This window comes from Myxocyprinus asiaticus, chromosome 43 (assembly GCF_019703515.2).
Source record: "Myxocyprinus asiaticus isolate MX2 ecotype Aquarium Trade chromosome 43, UBuf_Myxa_2, whole genome shotgun sequence".
Lineage (NCBI taxonomy): Eukaryota > Metazoa > Chordata > Actinopteri > Cypriniformes > Catostomidae > Myxocyprinus > Myxocyprinus asiaticus.
Window position 1 is genome coordinate 2,158,911 of NC_059386.1, and position 15,038 is coordinate 2,173,948.

The 15,038-nt window shown below is 38.4% G+C and overlaps 1 protein-coding gene across 1 annotated transcript in view; it reads right to left on the reverse strand.

The window, feature by feature from the left end:
• The window catches only part of LOC127433367 (chondroitin sulfate synthase 3-like), a 94,239-nt gene extending 80,450 nt beyond the window's left edge, over positions 1-13,789 (reverse strand). Inside the window, exons 1-2 of the mRNA XM_051685213.1 lie at positions 12,629-13,789; positions 10,809-11,092 (exon numbers count right to left, since the gene is read on the reverse strand). Of these exons, the coding sequence (XP_051541173.1) occupies positions 10,809-11,092; positions 12,629-13,220 (876 nt within the window). The 5' untranslated portion in view covers positions 13,221-13,789. The remainder of the gene's footprint in view (positions 1-10,808; positions 11,093-12,628) is intronic.
• Between the last annotated feature and the right edge of the window lie 1,249 nt (positions 13,790-15,038).

Here is a 15,038-nt window from a genome sequence, read left to right on the forward strand (position 1 = left end):
AAGTAATTCAATTTGATGAGCCATTTCGCTACAGGCAGGAGGCCAAATATTCTAGGATGATATATATAACAGAAGAGTTTACACTACGCACCACATAAGCAGTTTCAGGATGCATTTACACTGCAAAGTCTAAATGCACAGATCCAATATGTACTGCAGTGCGAGTTCCACAGAGGACACGATGAGCTCACTTCTGATAAAGTCTTCCCCGAAACCCCACAGAAATCTTTAGGATCGATTGCAATTCCACGGTTTATCTTATTCCCCTTAACATAACACATTAGCTCATGAACATATTTATATTTCTTTCTAAATTAGCTCTGACCTACCAACACAGAACTCAGCTGCATGGTAAACAATCTCTCCACAGGGCCCGTCAGGCTCTAGCGGCCCCTGACGCACCACAGCTGCCTTCATCATCAACACTTACATCTGCATTTAGAGCAAAAACATCACAAACTAAACAGAGCTGGAAGATCAACAGTATAATTTGATTTTTACATTGAACTGCTTCACTATTTTTATATATAGTCAATAATATTGTCATGAAGCCAGAAGCATGTTTAGAGCTACACTGTATAAATCCACTTTAAACCCTTCAGCATGAACTTGTCATGGAAATTATCCACCTGGAATTCACACAAGTGAGTGTTCCAAACACATTACAGGACACAGCGCAGTCTTTTCCTCAGTGCTCTATTCATACCACCCAGCCGGGGGCAGAAGCTCCTGTGGCTTCTCCGGAACACACACAGCAGGCTTATATTGGTTGTTAACAAGTTACATGTGATTTGACCTCAGCAGATTTCTCATGTGATTAAAAACTCAGAAAATTGTTTGTTAGGGATGTATTGTATATCCTTGAGCAAACAAGTTGTCACACGATCGGACCCTTAGCAGTATGAACAAGATATTTTCTTCTGCCTGAAAAACAGACTGGTCATCCATTTCAACCCATAAGCACAACACAGGGCTGCTCAAACACTGCATTTTCTAGCTTAAAGTATTCTATACATAAATAATAATGTTCTAATATACCTGACTATTATAATTTCTTTCACAAATTCATCTTATTACACTAATTTTTTTTTATAAATGTTGATCTCGAATAGAACAATTACTGAAATAAAGATTTATGCTTAATATCTATAAACTCATGAGAATTGAGCATGAATAATACATTTTGAAATTTACAGTGTTTTAATTGTTCAATAATAAACTCTTATTTCAAAAGATCAATATGACCCCTTTAAACACCTAATCTTAAATCTGAAGCATGTCATTTCTGTGGCACTAATGCAAGCAAACAGAATTCCAAAAGCAATGAATGTTTCCAAACAGGTTTCCCAAACCCTATGCCCATCTGCCATTGGTCAAACAAACAGTATGTGTTTTTGTAGAGATGTCAATTATTTTATTGATATTTGAGGCATCAATATATTAAAATGAGATATGTCCAATGTGTGACCCCCTTTAAATTTACCCTGCCACTCACACACATCAAGAAAATACAAAGACTATTGTGCAATGAGCAGCCCAATTTATATCTGATAAAAATCCCCAAATATATAGATAATAATTGGGAAAATCTTCCAATTATCGATGCATGAAAAAGGCAATCACAAGCCTAGTTTTTTGTGATCTAATCACAAAACGTTTTGCACCCCGTTTACACCTGTATTTAACGCTGACCACATGTGATCGGACCACACAAAATGCATCTTAATACCAGGTGTAAACAAGGTCAATAAGACTTCAAATGAGATTCAGTTAAAGTTAAATCTATTGATGATGCTATTGAACACACTGAAGACAGAGAGCACAAGCTATTTGCAGTGTGTAGTGTTTGTGTGTGAGGACACAGTGTGAAGTCCAGAGAAGTCTGTACCGCATTATCATTGGCTGATCATCAAATAGCAATGGCTCACTGTTGCAGGATTACAGGCTTTTACAGAGAAAATAGTTGTTTTGGATGTGCATGCTTCACATGAATTGGAATATTAGGATATGAGCCCAAAAAAAATATTATCCATCTCTTCAAATTCTTCCAGAAAGTTGAATGCAAGAGTGCAAACGGAAGGAAACAATACCATCCACCCGACATGCGTTTCAGCTCACAGTTTAATTGCAGATGGTGAGATGAATGCTTTCAGAAGAGCAGAGGACTGGTGGGTGGAGAAGTAATACACATCCTTCTGTTTACGACACTTGTCCATTACCTTAACCTGAATTTTTGTAGAACAGAAATGCTCTCGCAACAAATTCATCTTGACATCATATATATTGTTAAATGATCTTAGGAAGGCCAGTTCTGCATTGTCTCTACATAGCCTGCTACATTCGTTGATCATGTACTTGTGCTTTCATGCCTTGCAAACTTAAAACCTTTGGCTGAACACTGTTGCTTATTCTGCTGATTTAAATACAACACAAGGATAATGTTATACAGCTGGCTAACATAGATGAGGTTTTGTTTTTGTTTTTTCAGAAAAATGCAAGAATGATTTATGAAGCATCAGTTAGAGCGCGTTGAAACTTCTAAACAAATCACTGAATGCCATCATTTTCAATCAAAAAAAATCTTTAAAGAATTTATGGTTGTCATGGAATTAAATTATAGCTGTAGAATTTCCATCTATTATTACAAAAGAAAAATCCAGTGGCAAACTTTCTCGGCCACAAGGACTTCCCTGCTGGCCTTCCTTGCTTTCCACTCCTGATTCTGCAGACCTCATTCACTACAAAGATAAAATGTATCCAATTCATTTTTATTCCTTGCAGTTTACAAGCAACACTAGTAAACCACCCCTTTGGGCCTTCAGAATTTCCTGTGGATCCATAAAAAGTGCAAATGATTATGATTCTAATGTGCGACTGTCTGATTCATCAGCCAGTCAATTATTTTTATTTGTACTTGGTGTGTGTAGTCTTTTATGTCCCTGCCGGTGTGGTCTAGCCAGCCAGGAGTTACACAGTCATGCTGAAGTGATGTACGTGAACAGAGTTAAGATTGTGACAGATAGGAAGGCTGCTTTTCATTTCGAATAATCTCTGGCAAGTGTTTTTTTTCGTTGCTTACAATGAGTTTATGGGAGTTTATTTTAGGCTGGTGATTGCTTGTTAAATAGTGATCCGATACTATATTAAAATGTTTTTTTTTTTTTTCCTAGGGACATAAGTGTCACACTACAGAGCCCCTTAGAGGGAACAGGGAAGGAATTTATTTTCTGAAATAGTCTTGTATTTCCTCACAATGTTTTGCTTACACTAAATTATTTTGGGTTCCCTCGCAATTAACCCTGGTTTTACTTTAGTGACCACATTTTAACCATGATATTCATAGAAACCCATTGCAATAATACAGGAAACCCAAAAATATTGTAATAAATATCAATCTGCAAAAAAATTAATAATAATTTTATATTATACATACACACACACACACACAAAGTTGTGCTCAAGTTTACATACCCTGGCAGAAATTGTGAAATTTTGGCATTGATTTTGAAAAAAAACACCTGTCTTTTAAGGATAGTGATCATATGAAGCCATTTATTATCACATAGTTCTTTGGCTCCTTTTTAAAATCATAATGATAACAGAAATCACCCAAATGGCCCTGATCAAAAGTTTACATACCCTTGAATGTTTGGCCTTGTTACAGACACACAAGGTGACAAACACAGGTTTAAAATGGCAATTAAAAAGGTTAATTTCCCACACTTGTGGCTTTTTAAATTGCAATTAGTGCCTGTGTATAAATGTCAGAGTTTGTTAGCTCTCATGTGGATGCACCGAGCAGGCTAGATACTGAGCCATGGGGAGCAGAAAAGAACCGTCAAAAGACCTGCGTAACAAGATAATGGAAATTTATAAAGATGGAAAAGGATATAAAAAGATATCCAAAGCCTTGAAAATGCCAGTCAGTACTGTCCAATCACTTATTAAAAAGTGGAAAATTCGGGGATCTCTTGATACCAAGCCAAGGTCAGGTAGACCAAGAAAGATTTCAGCAACAACTGCCAGAAGAATTGTTCGGGATACAAAGAAAATCCCACAGGTAACCTCAGAAGAAATACAGGCTGCTCTGGAAAAAGACGCTGTGGTTGTTTCAAGGAGCACAATATGACGATACTTGAACAAAAATGAGCTGCATGGTCGAGTTGCCAGAAAGAAACCTTTACTGCGCCAATGCCACAAAAAAGCCCGACAACACCTTGACACGCCTTACAGGTTCTGGCACACTGTAATTTGGAGTGACGAGACCAAAACAGAGCTTTATGGTCACAACCATAAGCGCTATGTTAGAAGAGGGGTCAACAAGGCCTATAGTGAAAAGAATGCCATCCCCACTATGAAGCATAATGGTGGCGGCTCACTGATGTTTTGGGGGCATGAGAGCTCTAAAAGGCACGGCGAATCTTGTGAAAATTGATGGCAAGATGAATGTAGCATGTTATCAGAAAATACTGGCAGACAATTTGCATTCTTCTGCACGAAAGCTGCGCATGGGGCGCTCTTGGACTTTCCAGCATGACAATGACCCTAAGCACAAGGCCAAGTTGACCCTCCAGTGGTTACAGCAGAAAAAGGTGAAGGTTCTGGAGTAGCCATCACAGTCTCCTGACATTAATATCATCCAGCCACTCTGGGGAGATCTCAAACGTGCGGTTCATGCAAGATGACCAAAGACTTTGCATGACCTGGAGGCATTTTGCCAAGATGAATGGGCAGCTATACCACCTACAAGAATCTGGGGCCTCATAGACAACTATTACAAAAGACTGCAGGCTGTCATTGATGCTAAAGGGGGTAATACACAGTATTAAAAACTAAGGGTATGCAGACTTTTAAACAGGGGTCATTTCATTTTTTTCGTTGTTGCCATGTTTTGTTTTATGATTGTGCCATTCTGTTATAACCTACAGTTGAATATGTAACCCATGTTTGTTTGTTTCTTTCATTTTTTATGCCATGCTAGCTTCTATGGCTATATTCATGACAGGAGCCAGGTTTAGTTATTTAAAAATAGGAGTTAAATAAGGTATTTAAGATTCGTTTTTCCTAAAAACCTTAAAGGAGACCTATTATTGCCCTTTTTACTAGATGTAATATAAGTCTCAGGTGTCCCCAGAATGTGTTTGTTAAGTTTCAGCTCAAAATACCCCACAGATCATTTATTATACCATGTTGTAAATGCCTCTTTTTGGGTGGAATCAAAAATACCCCCCTATTATACAGACAGTAAGCGTAAAAATAACTACATAGCTCTGGTCCCCATGAATACAATCAGAGACAATGGTAACTTCGGCTGCATTAGCCGTGGAATCAACTAACAAGCACATTCGGAAAGGCGATTTGCAAACATTCACAAAATATAAAGTGCGATACTAAAGCTGGAACACGAACAGTTGGTACTGATCCATGCTTGAGAACCAAATTTTTGGAAAATCCTGCTTTATATTTGTGGCAGCGGGGATGTGGTCGAGCGCCCATCCGGGGAGAGAGAGAGAGAGAGAAAGCGGTAAGGGCGCTTACACCGGAGCCAAATTATGTCTAGCACCTGTCTCTAATTCCAGTGAGCTGGGGAAGAGCGGCATATAAACAGCCACGGCACCGTCAGAAGCAGAGAGAGAACGACACGTCAGTCCAGTGTTGGCGTGTGTCCTGAATGTCAAAAAGCTGCATGTCTTTTAAGAAATGTATGTTTATGGAGAGTTTTTGTTATTGGTGAAGCTATGAGTGAACCCAGGAAAACACTAGAGAGATTGTACAGGCTGTGCAGAGGGCAGAAAATAAAAGCCTTACTTTGATGGTGTCTGAGCTTCCCAACTCATCCTTTCCCATGCAACCTTCACAATATTGATGCTCATTCACAAAGCAGTCCGGTGTAAAATTATTTGTACAAACATACACGAATTTTGGTATGTTTTGGGGCACATTTGCTTCAAAAACAAAAACTTGTCCACTGCATCTTCAGTGGCTCTGATGCCGGGAGTACATGAAGACTCTTATTTTCACTTTTACAGCCAACAACAGAACATGTATGACGCTTACAAAGCTGAGACATTGTTCTTCTCACTGTAGCTACTCCAGCGCAGAAAAAAAATGGCGGACTGTGTGTCGATTACTCAGGGGAGGATCTATGATAATAGGGTGGAGTCCGTCACCAGTCGTGGGCGAGGCCTGATCTAGTGAAACGAAAACGGATAATTTTGAAATGCTGTTTTTGATTAATAGAAATAAGAAAGAGGAGTGGGTGGACTTTTAATATTGTAGGGTGGTTGTGTACACACTGCTGACTCACATTTATGTTCAAACACCATGTAAAAGTGAATTTTGCATAATAGGTCCCCTTTAAAACTAAATTTGGATTCACTTGATTTGAAAACCTTTTCAAAAGTATCAACTGAATAATACAGGTTCCTCAGGTAGCCTGTTCTAAACAGAAATCACCAAGTAAAAGTTACTTAACATATTAAAACAGTCAGGACATTGTTGAAAATAATTAACAGGTAGACTAAGCCAAATCTATGAGAGAGAAAAAAAAGTGCTGAAAAGTCACGCGTATTTCACAACGTGCAGTCGTGCATTAGCCATTGATCTAATATGACAGCTGTTCGGTAAAGAACGTTAACCAATAACAGTTACGATGTTAAAAAAAATAAAAAGTAGCTATAGGATAGAAAAAAAAATAGGCCTGTGATGTAGCCTACAATAAACCTAATGTTTTCTAAACATGACGTTCACACAGAATAAAAGATAGTTTAACACATTAAGCAGTCGGCACCTCGTTGAAAATAGCCTTCTTGATCAGCAGATTAAAAAAATACCAAGTCTAAAACAGTTATTTTCTAGGCTACTTAAAAGCATACATTTTTGATGAGTAAAATTAACATGTCGACATGGTCCGGTGAAAGACGGGACTTGACTCACCTGAGGCAATTATCCTGCGCTTGAAAAAGCCTGCTCAGCAGGAAAATAACATCCGAGCATGCACAGATGTAAAGAAGACTCAAATGTGAAGACATCCTTAGGGACTTTCAAACATTTGGAAAGCTGATTCCCGCACCACTGCCGAAGTGTTTTCATTACTACTTCGCTGAGTTTTCTTGTCTAGTGAGAGGACATTTTCCTGCGTGCGCAGCGAGTGAGAGAGGGAAGAAGCATGCGCAGCCTGAGGTGAAATTAAACTCTGTATCTGCTCCAGATATCATCTTTTTAAATAATATTTGTATTATTAATTCTATTTAAAATATGTAACATTAATATGACAGTAATTTAAGTGCAGCCTCTGTAAAAAAATATAAAGCCAAACGTAAATGTGTAAAAATTATTGTCAGTTTAATGGGGGGAAATATTAACCGACTAGTAATTCCAGTGTCGACTAGCAGCATCAGAACCGTTTAGTCGACTAGTCTCACACATCCCTAGTATTAATGTATATCTAGCAAATCGCACATTAAAGATTTTGACAAGAATTTAAGTAGTTTATATTTTGCATTAGATTACTTTTTTTATTATACACACACACACACACAGTGGTGTGAAAGTGTTTGCCCCCTTCCTGATTTCTTATGTTTTTACATGTTTGTTACACTTAAATGTTTCAGATAAAACAAGTTTAAATATTAGTCAAAGATAACAAGTAAACACAAAATGCAGTTTTTAAATGAAGGTTGTTATTCTTAAGGGAAAACAAAATCCAAACCTACATGGCCCTCTGTGAAAAAGTGATTGCCCCCTAAACCTAATAACTGGTTGGGCCACCCTTAGCAGCAACAACTGAAATCAAGCGTTTGCGATAACTTGCAATGAGTCTTTCACAGCGCTGTGTAGGAATTTTGGCCCACTCATCTTTGCAGAATTGTTGTAATTCAGCCACATTGGAGGGTTTTCGAGTATGAACTGCCTTTTTAAGGTCATGCCACAGCATCTCAATAGGATTCAGGTTTGACTAGGCAACTCCAAAGTCTTCATTTTGTTTTTCTTCAGCCATTCAGAGGTGGACTTGCTGGTGTGTTTTGGATCTTTGTCCTGCTGCAGAACCCAAGTTCGCTTCAGCTTGAGGTCACGAACAGATGGTCAGACATTCTCCTTCAGGATTTTTTGGTAGACAGCAGAATTCATGGTTCCATTTATCACAGCAAGTCTTCCAGGTCCTGAAGCAGCAAAACAGCCCCAGACAATCACACTACCACCACCATATTTTACTGTTGGTATGATGTTCTTTTTCTGAAATGCGGTGTTACTTTTACGCCAGATGTAATGGGGACACACCTTCCAAAAAGTTCAACTTTTGTCTCGTCAGTCCACGGAGTATTTTCCCAAAAGTCTTGGGGATCATCAAGATGTTTTCTGGCAAAAATGAGACGAGCCTTAATGTTCTTTTTGCTCAGTAGTTTCCGTCTTGGAACTCTGCCATGCAGGCCATTTTTGCCCAGTCTCTTTCTTATGGTGGAGTCATGAACACTGACCTTAACTGAGGCAAGTGAGGCCTGCAGTTCTTTGGATGTTGTTGTGGGGTCTTTTGTGACCTCTTGGATGAGTCGTCGCTGCGCTCTTGGGGTAATTTTGGTCGGCCGGCCACTCCTGGGAAGGTTCACCACTGTTCCATGTTTTCGCCATTTGTGGATAATGGCTCTCACTGTGGTTCTCTGGAGTCCCAAAGCTTTAGAAATGGCTTTATAACCTTTTCCAGACTGATAGATCTCAATTACTTTCTCATTTGTTCCTGAATTTCTTTGGATCTCGGCATGATGTCTAGCTTTTGAAGATCTTTTGGTCTACTTCACTTTGTCAGGCAGGTCCTATTTAAGTGATTTCTTGATTGAGAACAGGTGTGGCAGTAATCAGGCCTGGGTGTGGCTAGAGAAATTGAACTCAGGTGTGATAAACCACAGTTAAGTTATGTTTTAACAGGTGGGGCAAACACTTTTTCACACAGGGCCATGTAGGTTTGGATTTTGTTTTCCCTTAATAATAACAACCTTCATGTAAAAACTGCATTTTGTGTTTACTTGTGTTATCTTTGACTAATATTTAAACTTGTTTGATGATCTGAAACATTTAAGTGTGACAAACATGTAAAAACATAAGAAATCAGGAAGGGGGCAAACACTTTTTCACACCACTGTATGTATATATAAAAATGTTTAATTGCTGCTGTTACTGAAAACCCTAAAGCACCATTTACTCTATTCTCCATTTTATTACTTGCGAGTAATTAATTTTAAAAGCTTAAACTATGTTTTCTTAAAGGGCTTAGTTCAACCAAAGGTGACAATTCTCTCATCATTTAATTCTCTCATGTCATTCCAGATGTGTGTGACTTTCTTCTGCGGAACAATATTTCAGCTCTGTAGGTCCACACAATGCAAGTTAATGGTGACCAGAACTCCAAAAGCTCCAATAAGGATATAGTCAGCATAAAAGTAATGCATTCGACTCAAGTTGTTTAATAAATGTCAACTTTTGGGTGAGAACAGACTAAAATTTAACTCCTTTTTCACTGTACATCTTGACAGCAGTCTTTAGCGATCACAATTTCAAGCTTGATTACACTTCCTATAGCGCCATCTAGCGATCTGCACACACGTCAAGCACTAGGAAGTGTAATCGAGCTTAATCATGATTGTGCCTAGAGGCTGCAATGGCAAGTTGTACAGTGAAAAAGGAGCTATATTTTGGTCTGTTCTCACTCAAAACCAATTACATCGCTTCAGAAGACATTGATTAAACCACTGGAGACCACACATCATTTCAAAGCAGCTTTACAGAAAATTATGCTTCAACAGAAAAAGCTGTAATAGTTTATGCTGACTTTATCTACTTTTTAGAGCTTCAGAGGCCTGGTCACCATTCATTTGCAATGTATGGACCAACAGAGCTGAAATATTCTAAAAAAAAAAAAAAATCTTTGTGTCCAGCAGAAGAAAGAAAGTCAAAAACATCTGGCATGAGGTTAGTAAATGAGAGAATTTTCCTTTTTGGGTGAACTATCCCTTTAAACACTTGGATACACTGTTTTTATTTAATTTGTTAATATTAAACTTTTTAAATAAAGGAGTGTTTTTAATAGCATATTTACTTATTTTTCAGTGGTTGGGGTCCTGTGGGGGAAAAAAACACTATAAAAGGAGTGCCATAGTTTAAAAAAAGTTTGGGAACCACCAAGTTGAGTGTTTACAATTTAATTTGACTGTTTGTCAAGTTCCCAATAAGGAGAAAAATACATAAGAGGAATTAGTTTTCATTTATAAACTATTTTATTCACTGACTGTTTTATTCACTTTCATTAGACTAAACTAGATGTATAAAATGAATATGGACATGTGCACATAAGATGCAACAATGATCTAATTCACAGATATGTGTACCAGATGTTGCAGTAATCCATCAGTCGGCTAAAATAACTGAAGAAAACATTTACCACTATAATCTGACAACCGATTGACACCAGAGACATCTGACACCGTGTCCTAACCAGACACGTTGCGCAAAAGATTCCAGCGATAAACAATAATCTGTCCGTCCATGCTGCTGCATGACGCGGCACAATGTCAATCAGAACATATTTCATAAATGTAAAAACTATTTAATAAAACATTCAATACATCAAAAACACCAACTTCAAAGTAGAATTTACACAAGTTTAAAAGTGTAAGCATAAACTAAAATTAAACTTAAAACTAAAATGGGAAATGAGTTCTGAGATCCAAACCAGCCTTTAAAAAAATTCAAGATTGAAATTGCACAACTGACCCTGTTCAACCCAAATACCACAGAAGGATGTTAACAGACATTACCTCATATGACCAGACACACTGTGTCCCTCCAAACCGTCTAACACAGCGTCCTATCTCCACATCTTCATGTGTAGTGTACATCTCCCCGAGACATTCCCCGATGTGTGGCACCATCCTGCGGAGAACTTCCCTGCTGAAGATCATCCCTGGACCACCCATGCAGAAGTTCTCTCCAGGCTCCAGGGCCAGTTTACCCAGCTCCTCTGTGGTCCCCAAACCAGTCTGACCCAGATATAGTGGTTTACTGCTGTTAAGAGAGCGGAGAAATAACTCCAGCTTTTCACCTGAAGGGGACAGAGTCACAGGAGGAAAATAAGGTTAGGATTCTGTATGGAGAGTTATTGATCAACAATTTGATAGTAGCCTTGAACATGCTATAATCTACATTTAATAATGTACATTTTTCAATAGGTTTAGCATTCAAAAGAGAAATGTGTTCAATTTATTAGCAGTACATTCAGGGTGTTTTAAACCTGTGGATAATTTATAAGAGTTAATGTCCTGTTTATTATGTTTTGAAAGCAAGTATTTTATTTAGACTCACGAAAACATGTCCAGGTCACATTTCACCCCAAAATTCAAAGAAAAAAAAGAAGAAAATAATATTTTCCATAAAGAAAAAAAAAATAAAAAGCCTTTTAATGACATCAAGATTTGTTTAAATTGTGACATTTTCAAGACAATTAAGCAAATTTGTTACCACAAATTCTCATTACTGTTATCCTTCCAGATGTGTGTTTTTTTTTGTCATTTTATTTTTTCAATGCTGTAATTTATGATGTAAATTACTGTAATTTATAGTAAAAAAAAAAAAAAAAAAAAAAAAAAAGTATTTATTTTTTCCTTCTTCTCCCCTTTTCTCCCCAATTTGGAATGCCCAATTCCCAGTGTGCTAGATGTCACTACGCCACCACGAGGACTCGCCTCAATCCGGGTGACAGAGGACGAATCTCAGTTGCCTCCGCATCCGAGACAGTCAATCCGCGCATCTTATCATGTGGCTTGTTGAGCGCGTTACCGTGGAGACTTGGCGCGTGTGGAGGCTTCACGCTATTCTCCACGGCATCCATGCACAACTCACCACGTGCCCCACCGAGAGCGAGAACCACATTATAGCAACCACGAGGAGGTTAACCCATGTGACTCTACCCTCCCTAGCAACCGGGCCAATTTGGTTGCTTAAGAGACCTGGCTGGAGTCACTCAGCGCGCCCTGGATTCAAACTCGCGACTCCAGGGGTTGTAGTCAGCGTCTTTACTCGCTGAGCTACCCAGGCCCCCCCAAAACAAAACAACTTATTTCTATAAATACTTTAGATATTTTAGCTTAACAGTAATAAGAATGGGAGCTTAATTGTCACAATGTAAAAATTATTAATGGTCTTTAAAATGAGCTTCATTAGCCCATATTTTCTCATTTGTTGTTGGTTTCTTTGGGTGACCTGGACAGGTATTTTACCCATTTTACATTTTTATATTTAATTTATCAGACATTTTATGGTTTTATTCAGCAAAGAAATTACAGAAATAAATTAAACCACCTATTGGATATAGCCAACCAATATCACTGACTGAACTCTTAAGTGCACTCGAGTACCTGACAATCATCCTTTTAACATTCTACTAAAAATTAAACCAGATATATTTTGAAATATTAATGGGTTGTAGTCATCTCTACCCTAAAGCTTCAAACTTCCATGATTTTACATAACAAAACTTATTGTTAATATGTCTGAACATAAAAGCATTATTCATTAGCTTAAACACAAGCAATGTCTATACTTCAATAACTGCACTGCTTTTAATTGTTTTAGGTTTCACCTCTAATGTAGACATCATCATCGGCCCTCATAAACCACTCATATTTATCCAGGTAATGGTCGTGCATGTACTTCAGCATCATGAAAGACTTCTTCTGAGGAGGGTATGAATCATCCACTCCTGCCAGTGAGATGACGGGCACTAAAGTTGGCAGGGGCACCTTTTCAGAGCCCTCACTGGAGAAGAACTCCACCCGCCCGGGGATGCTGGAAGTCCACGTCCTGTGTGCAGCCACGGCCCTGGAAGCCAGATACTTCTGTGCCGTCATGACCCCCACATACAGGAAGCTTTTGACCGGAGGTACCGGTCCTTCTCTATCACTGCTGTTCACTGTCCTGTAAAGATCTTCTTCACCTTCATCACTGGAGAAGAGATTCTTCTGCTTGTGTCTGCCATTGGTAAATGAGCTACTGCGGGCAGTGTCTGAAACTTTCTGAGCCTTGGCGTTACTGTAGTACGAACATATTGACGATCTTCTGTTCTTCACACTTATTTCCACAACTCTGGGCACAACCAGCCACGACGCGACTGTGAACCCAAGAAAAACCCCCACGATCACACTCACCCACGGTCTTCTGGACCTGAAGGCCATTATACAGTCAATACAGCAGATTACACAAAACAATCTAAGTAGATGTACGCTTATTGCTTCTTGGTGTCAAATGACTGATGACCGTGATGATCTAACATCTGCAAAGTACGTTCGCGAGCACGTCGCGCGACCCGAAGGCGGGTGTTGTCCTTTTATGCACGAGGAAAACATCTTCAAAACATATTAAACGCAATATTTATCCGACAAATGCCTCATCGGAATGTCGATACAGCAGATCTTTGGTCAATTATCTCTTGGACGCTGAAGAGAGAGTTGTTTGCAATTCATTCGGTAGGAGCAACGCCGCGTACAATAATCCATTTTACTGAAAAGAAAACGCGTCAAAGTTGACGCTTCCTTTTTCATTCTCTAAAGGCTCGCGTTCTGCCGTACTTAACATAAGAGACGGTTTCCACACCACACAATTACAGTTAAATCCATTCACATAACCCCTCTGCTTCAGTCCCCGCATACTCGCCATTTTCTTCACAGTTTGACGCATGGAAACGGGACTTTTCCTACTCGTCTCTCCGGCATTATAGTTTCTCCAGGTTTGAGCCTCCGAAAGCGCAGATGTGACGCAAAAAACGGTTCTTTCCTTCGCGTAAGGCAAGGGGGCGGAGCGAATCAGCCTGCCCGTTCTCTTCTACAAAACGGACGAGGGTTATCGAAGGAAGGCAGGAACTTGAACGGAGTTGCTAGGGATTTATCAGGTATTGACTTTGAATGTTTAACTTGATTTATCTATAACAGTGTTTCTCAATCCTGTCCTGGAGTTCCACTAACATTACACATTTTGGATGTCTCCCTTATTTGACATACTCAATTCAGATCCAGGAGCATTCTACTAATGAGCTAATCAGTAGAATCAGGTGTGTTGGATAAAAGAGACATCCAAATGTGTAGTGTTAGTGGTATTCCAAAAAAGGATTAAGAAACACTAATCTATAAAACATTCTGTTTTGTGACCCCAGTGGTGCAGAAATCGCTTGCAGTGGCTTTAAATGTTTCAAAATGTAGAACATATAATAGAATAGAATAGAACAGAATGGGGCTAAAGGCACTTCTTAAGGAAAATATGCTTCTTTTTTTGTTTGCAAAGTTTATTAAAAAAAAATACATTTCTTTTCATGGAAATGGATGATGGGGGGCAGGGTGGTTATGGGGCAACATTTAGGGTAAAATGTAATTTATGCAAATACTTTTGAGAGCTTTTCTGTTATTCCTGTTCCTGTTAATTTCAATCACTTTTGGCATCTGAAGTATTCTATAAACAAAAGAATATCTGTTGTTATTAGATCAGTGAATGTGACCCCATTATGAACATTCTTCATAACAAATATATTCCCCCTTTAGCCCCTGCAACAATGGAATTTTTACCTTAAAAAAATATGTTCCTTTCACTTATTGGACAATTATTGAAAAACCTTTGATTTAATCACCTTGAACTAACTAACAAGTATTTGTCAAAAAATAAATTTGATAATTTCAAGGATTCCCATTAGCTAGTTACACAATTTAAAACATTTGAAAACTTATCAAATTATATTAAAATTAACCTTTAGACACTGCATGCAATGACCTCATGGATCAGGAAAATTTTGCTGTGCACACTGACAAACTGGTCTTTAGTAAAGTGCTCTGGTAGATTTTGTTGCTCTTTACAGTTTTTTTCTGAGAAAATAAAAACAAAAAGGGCTTTAGCCATGTTTTACCCTACAAATTTTGTAATAGTGACTCTCAGGGCTTAAAATATACATTGATAAGTGCATTCTTCACTGTCAGGACAACAGATTGTGGAATGTCTGAATTTGAAGC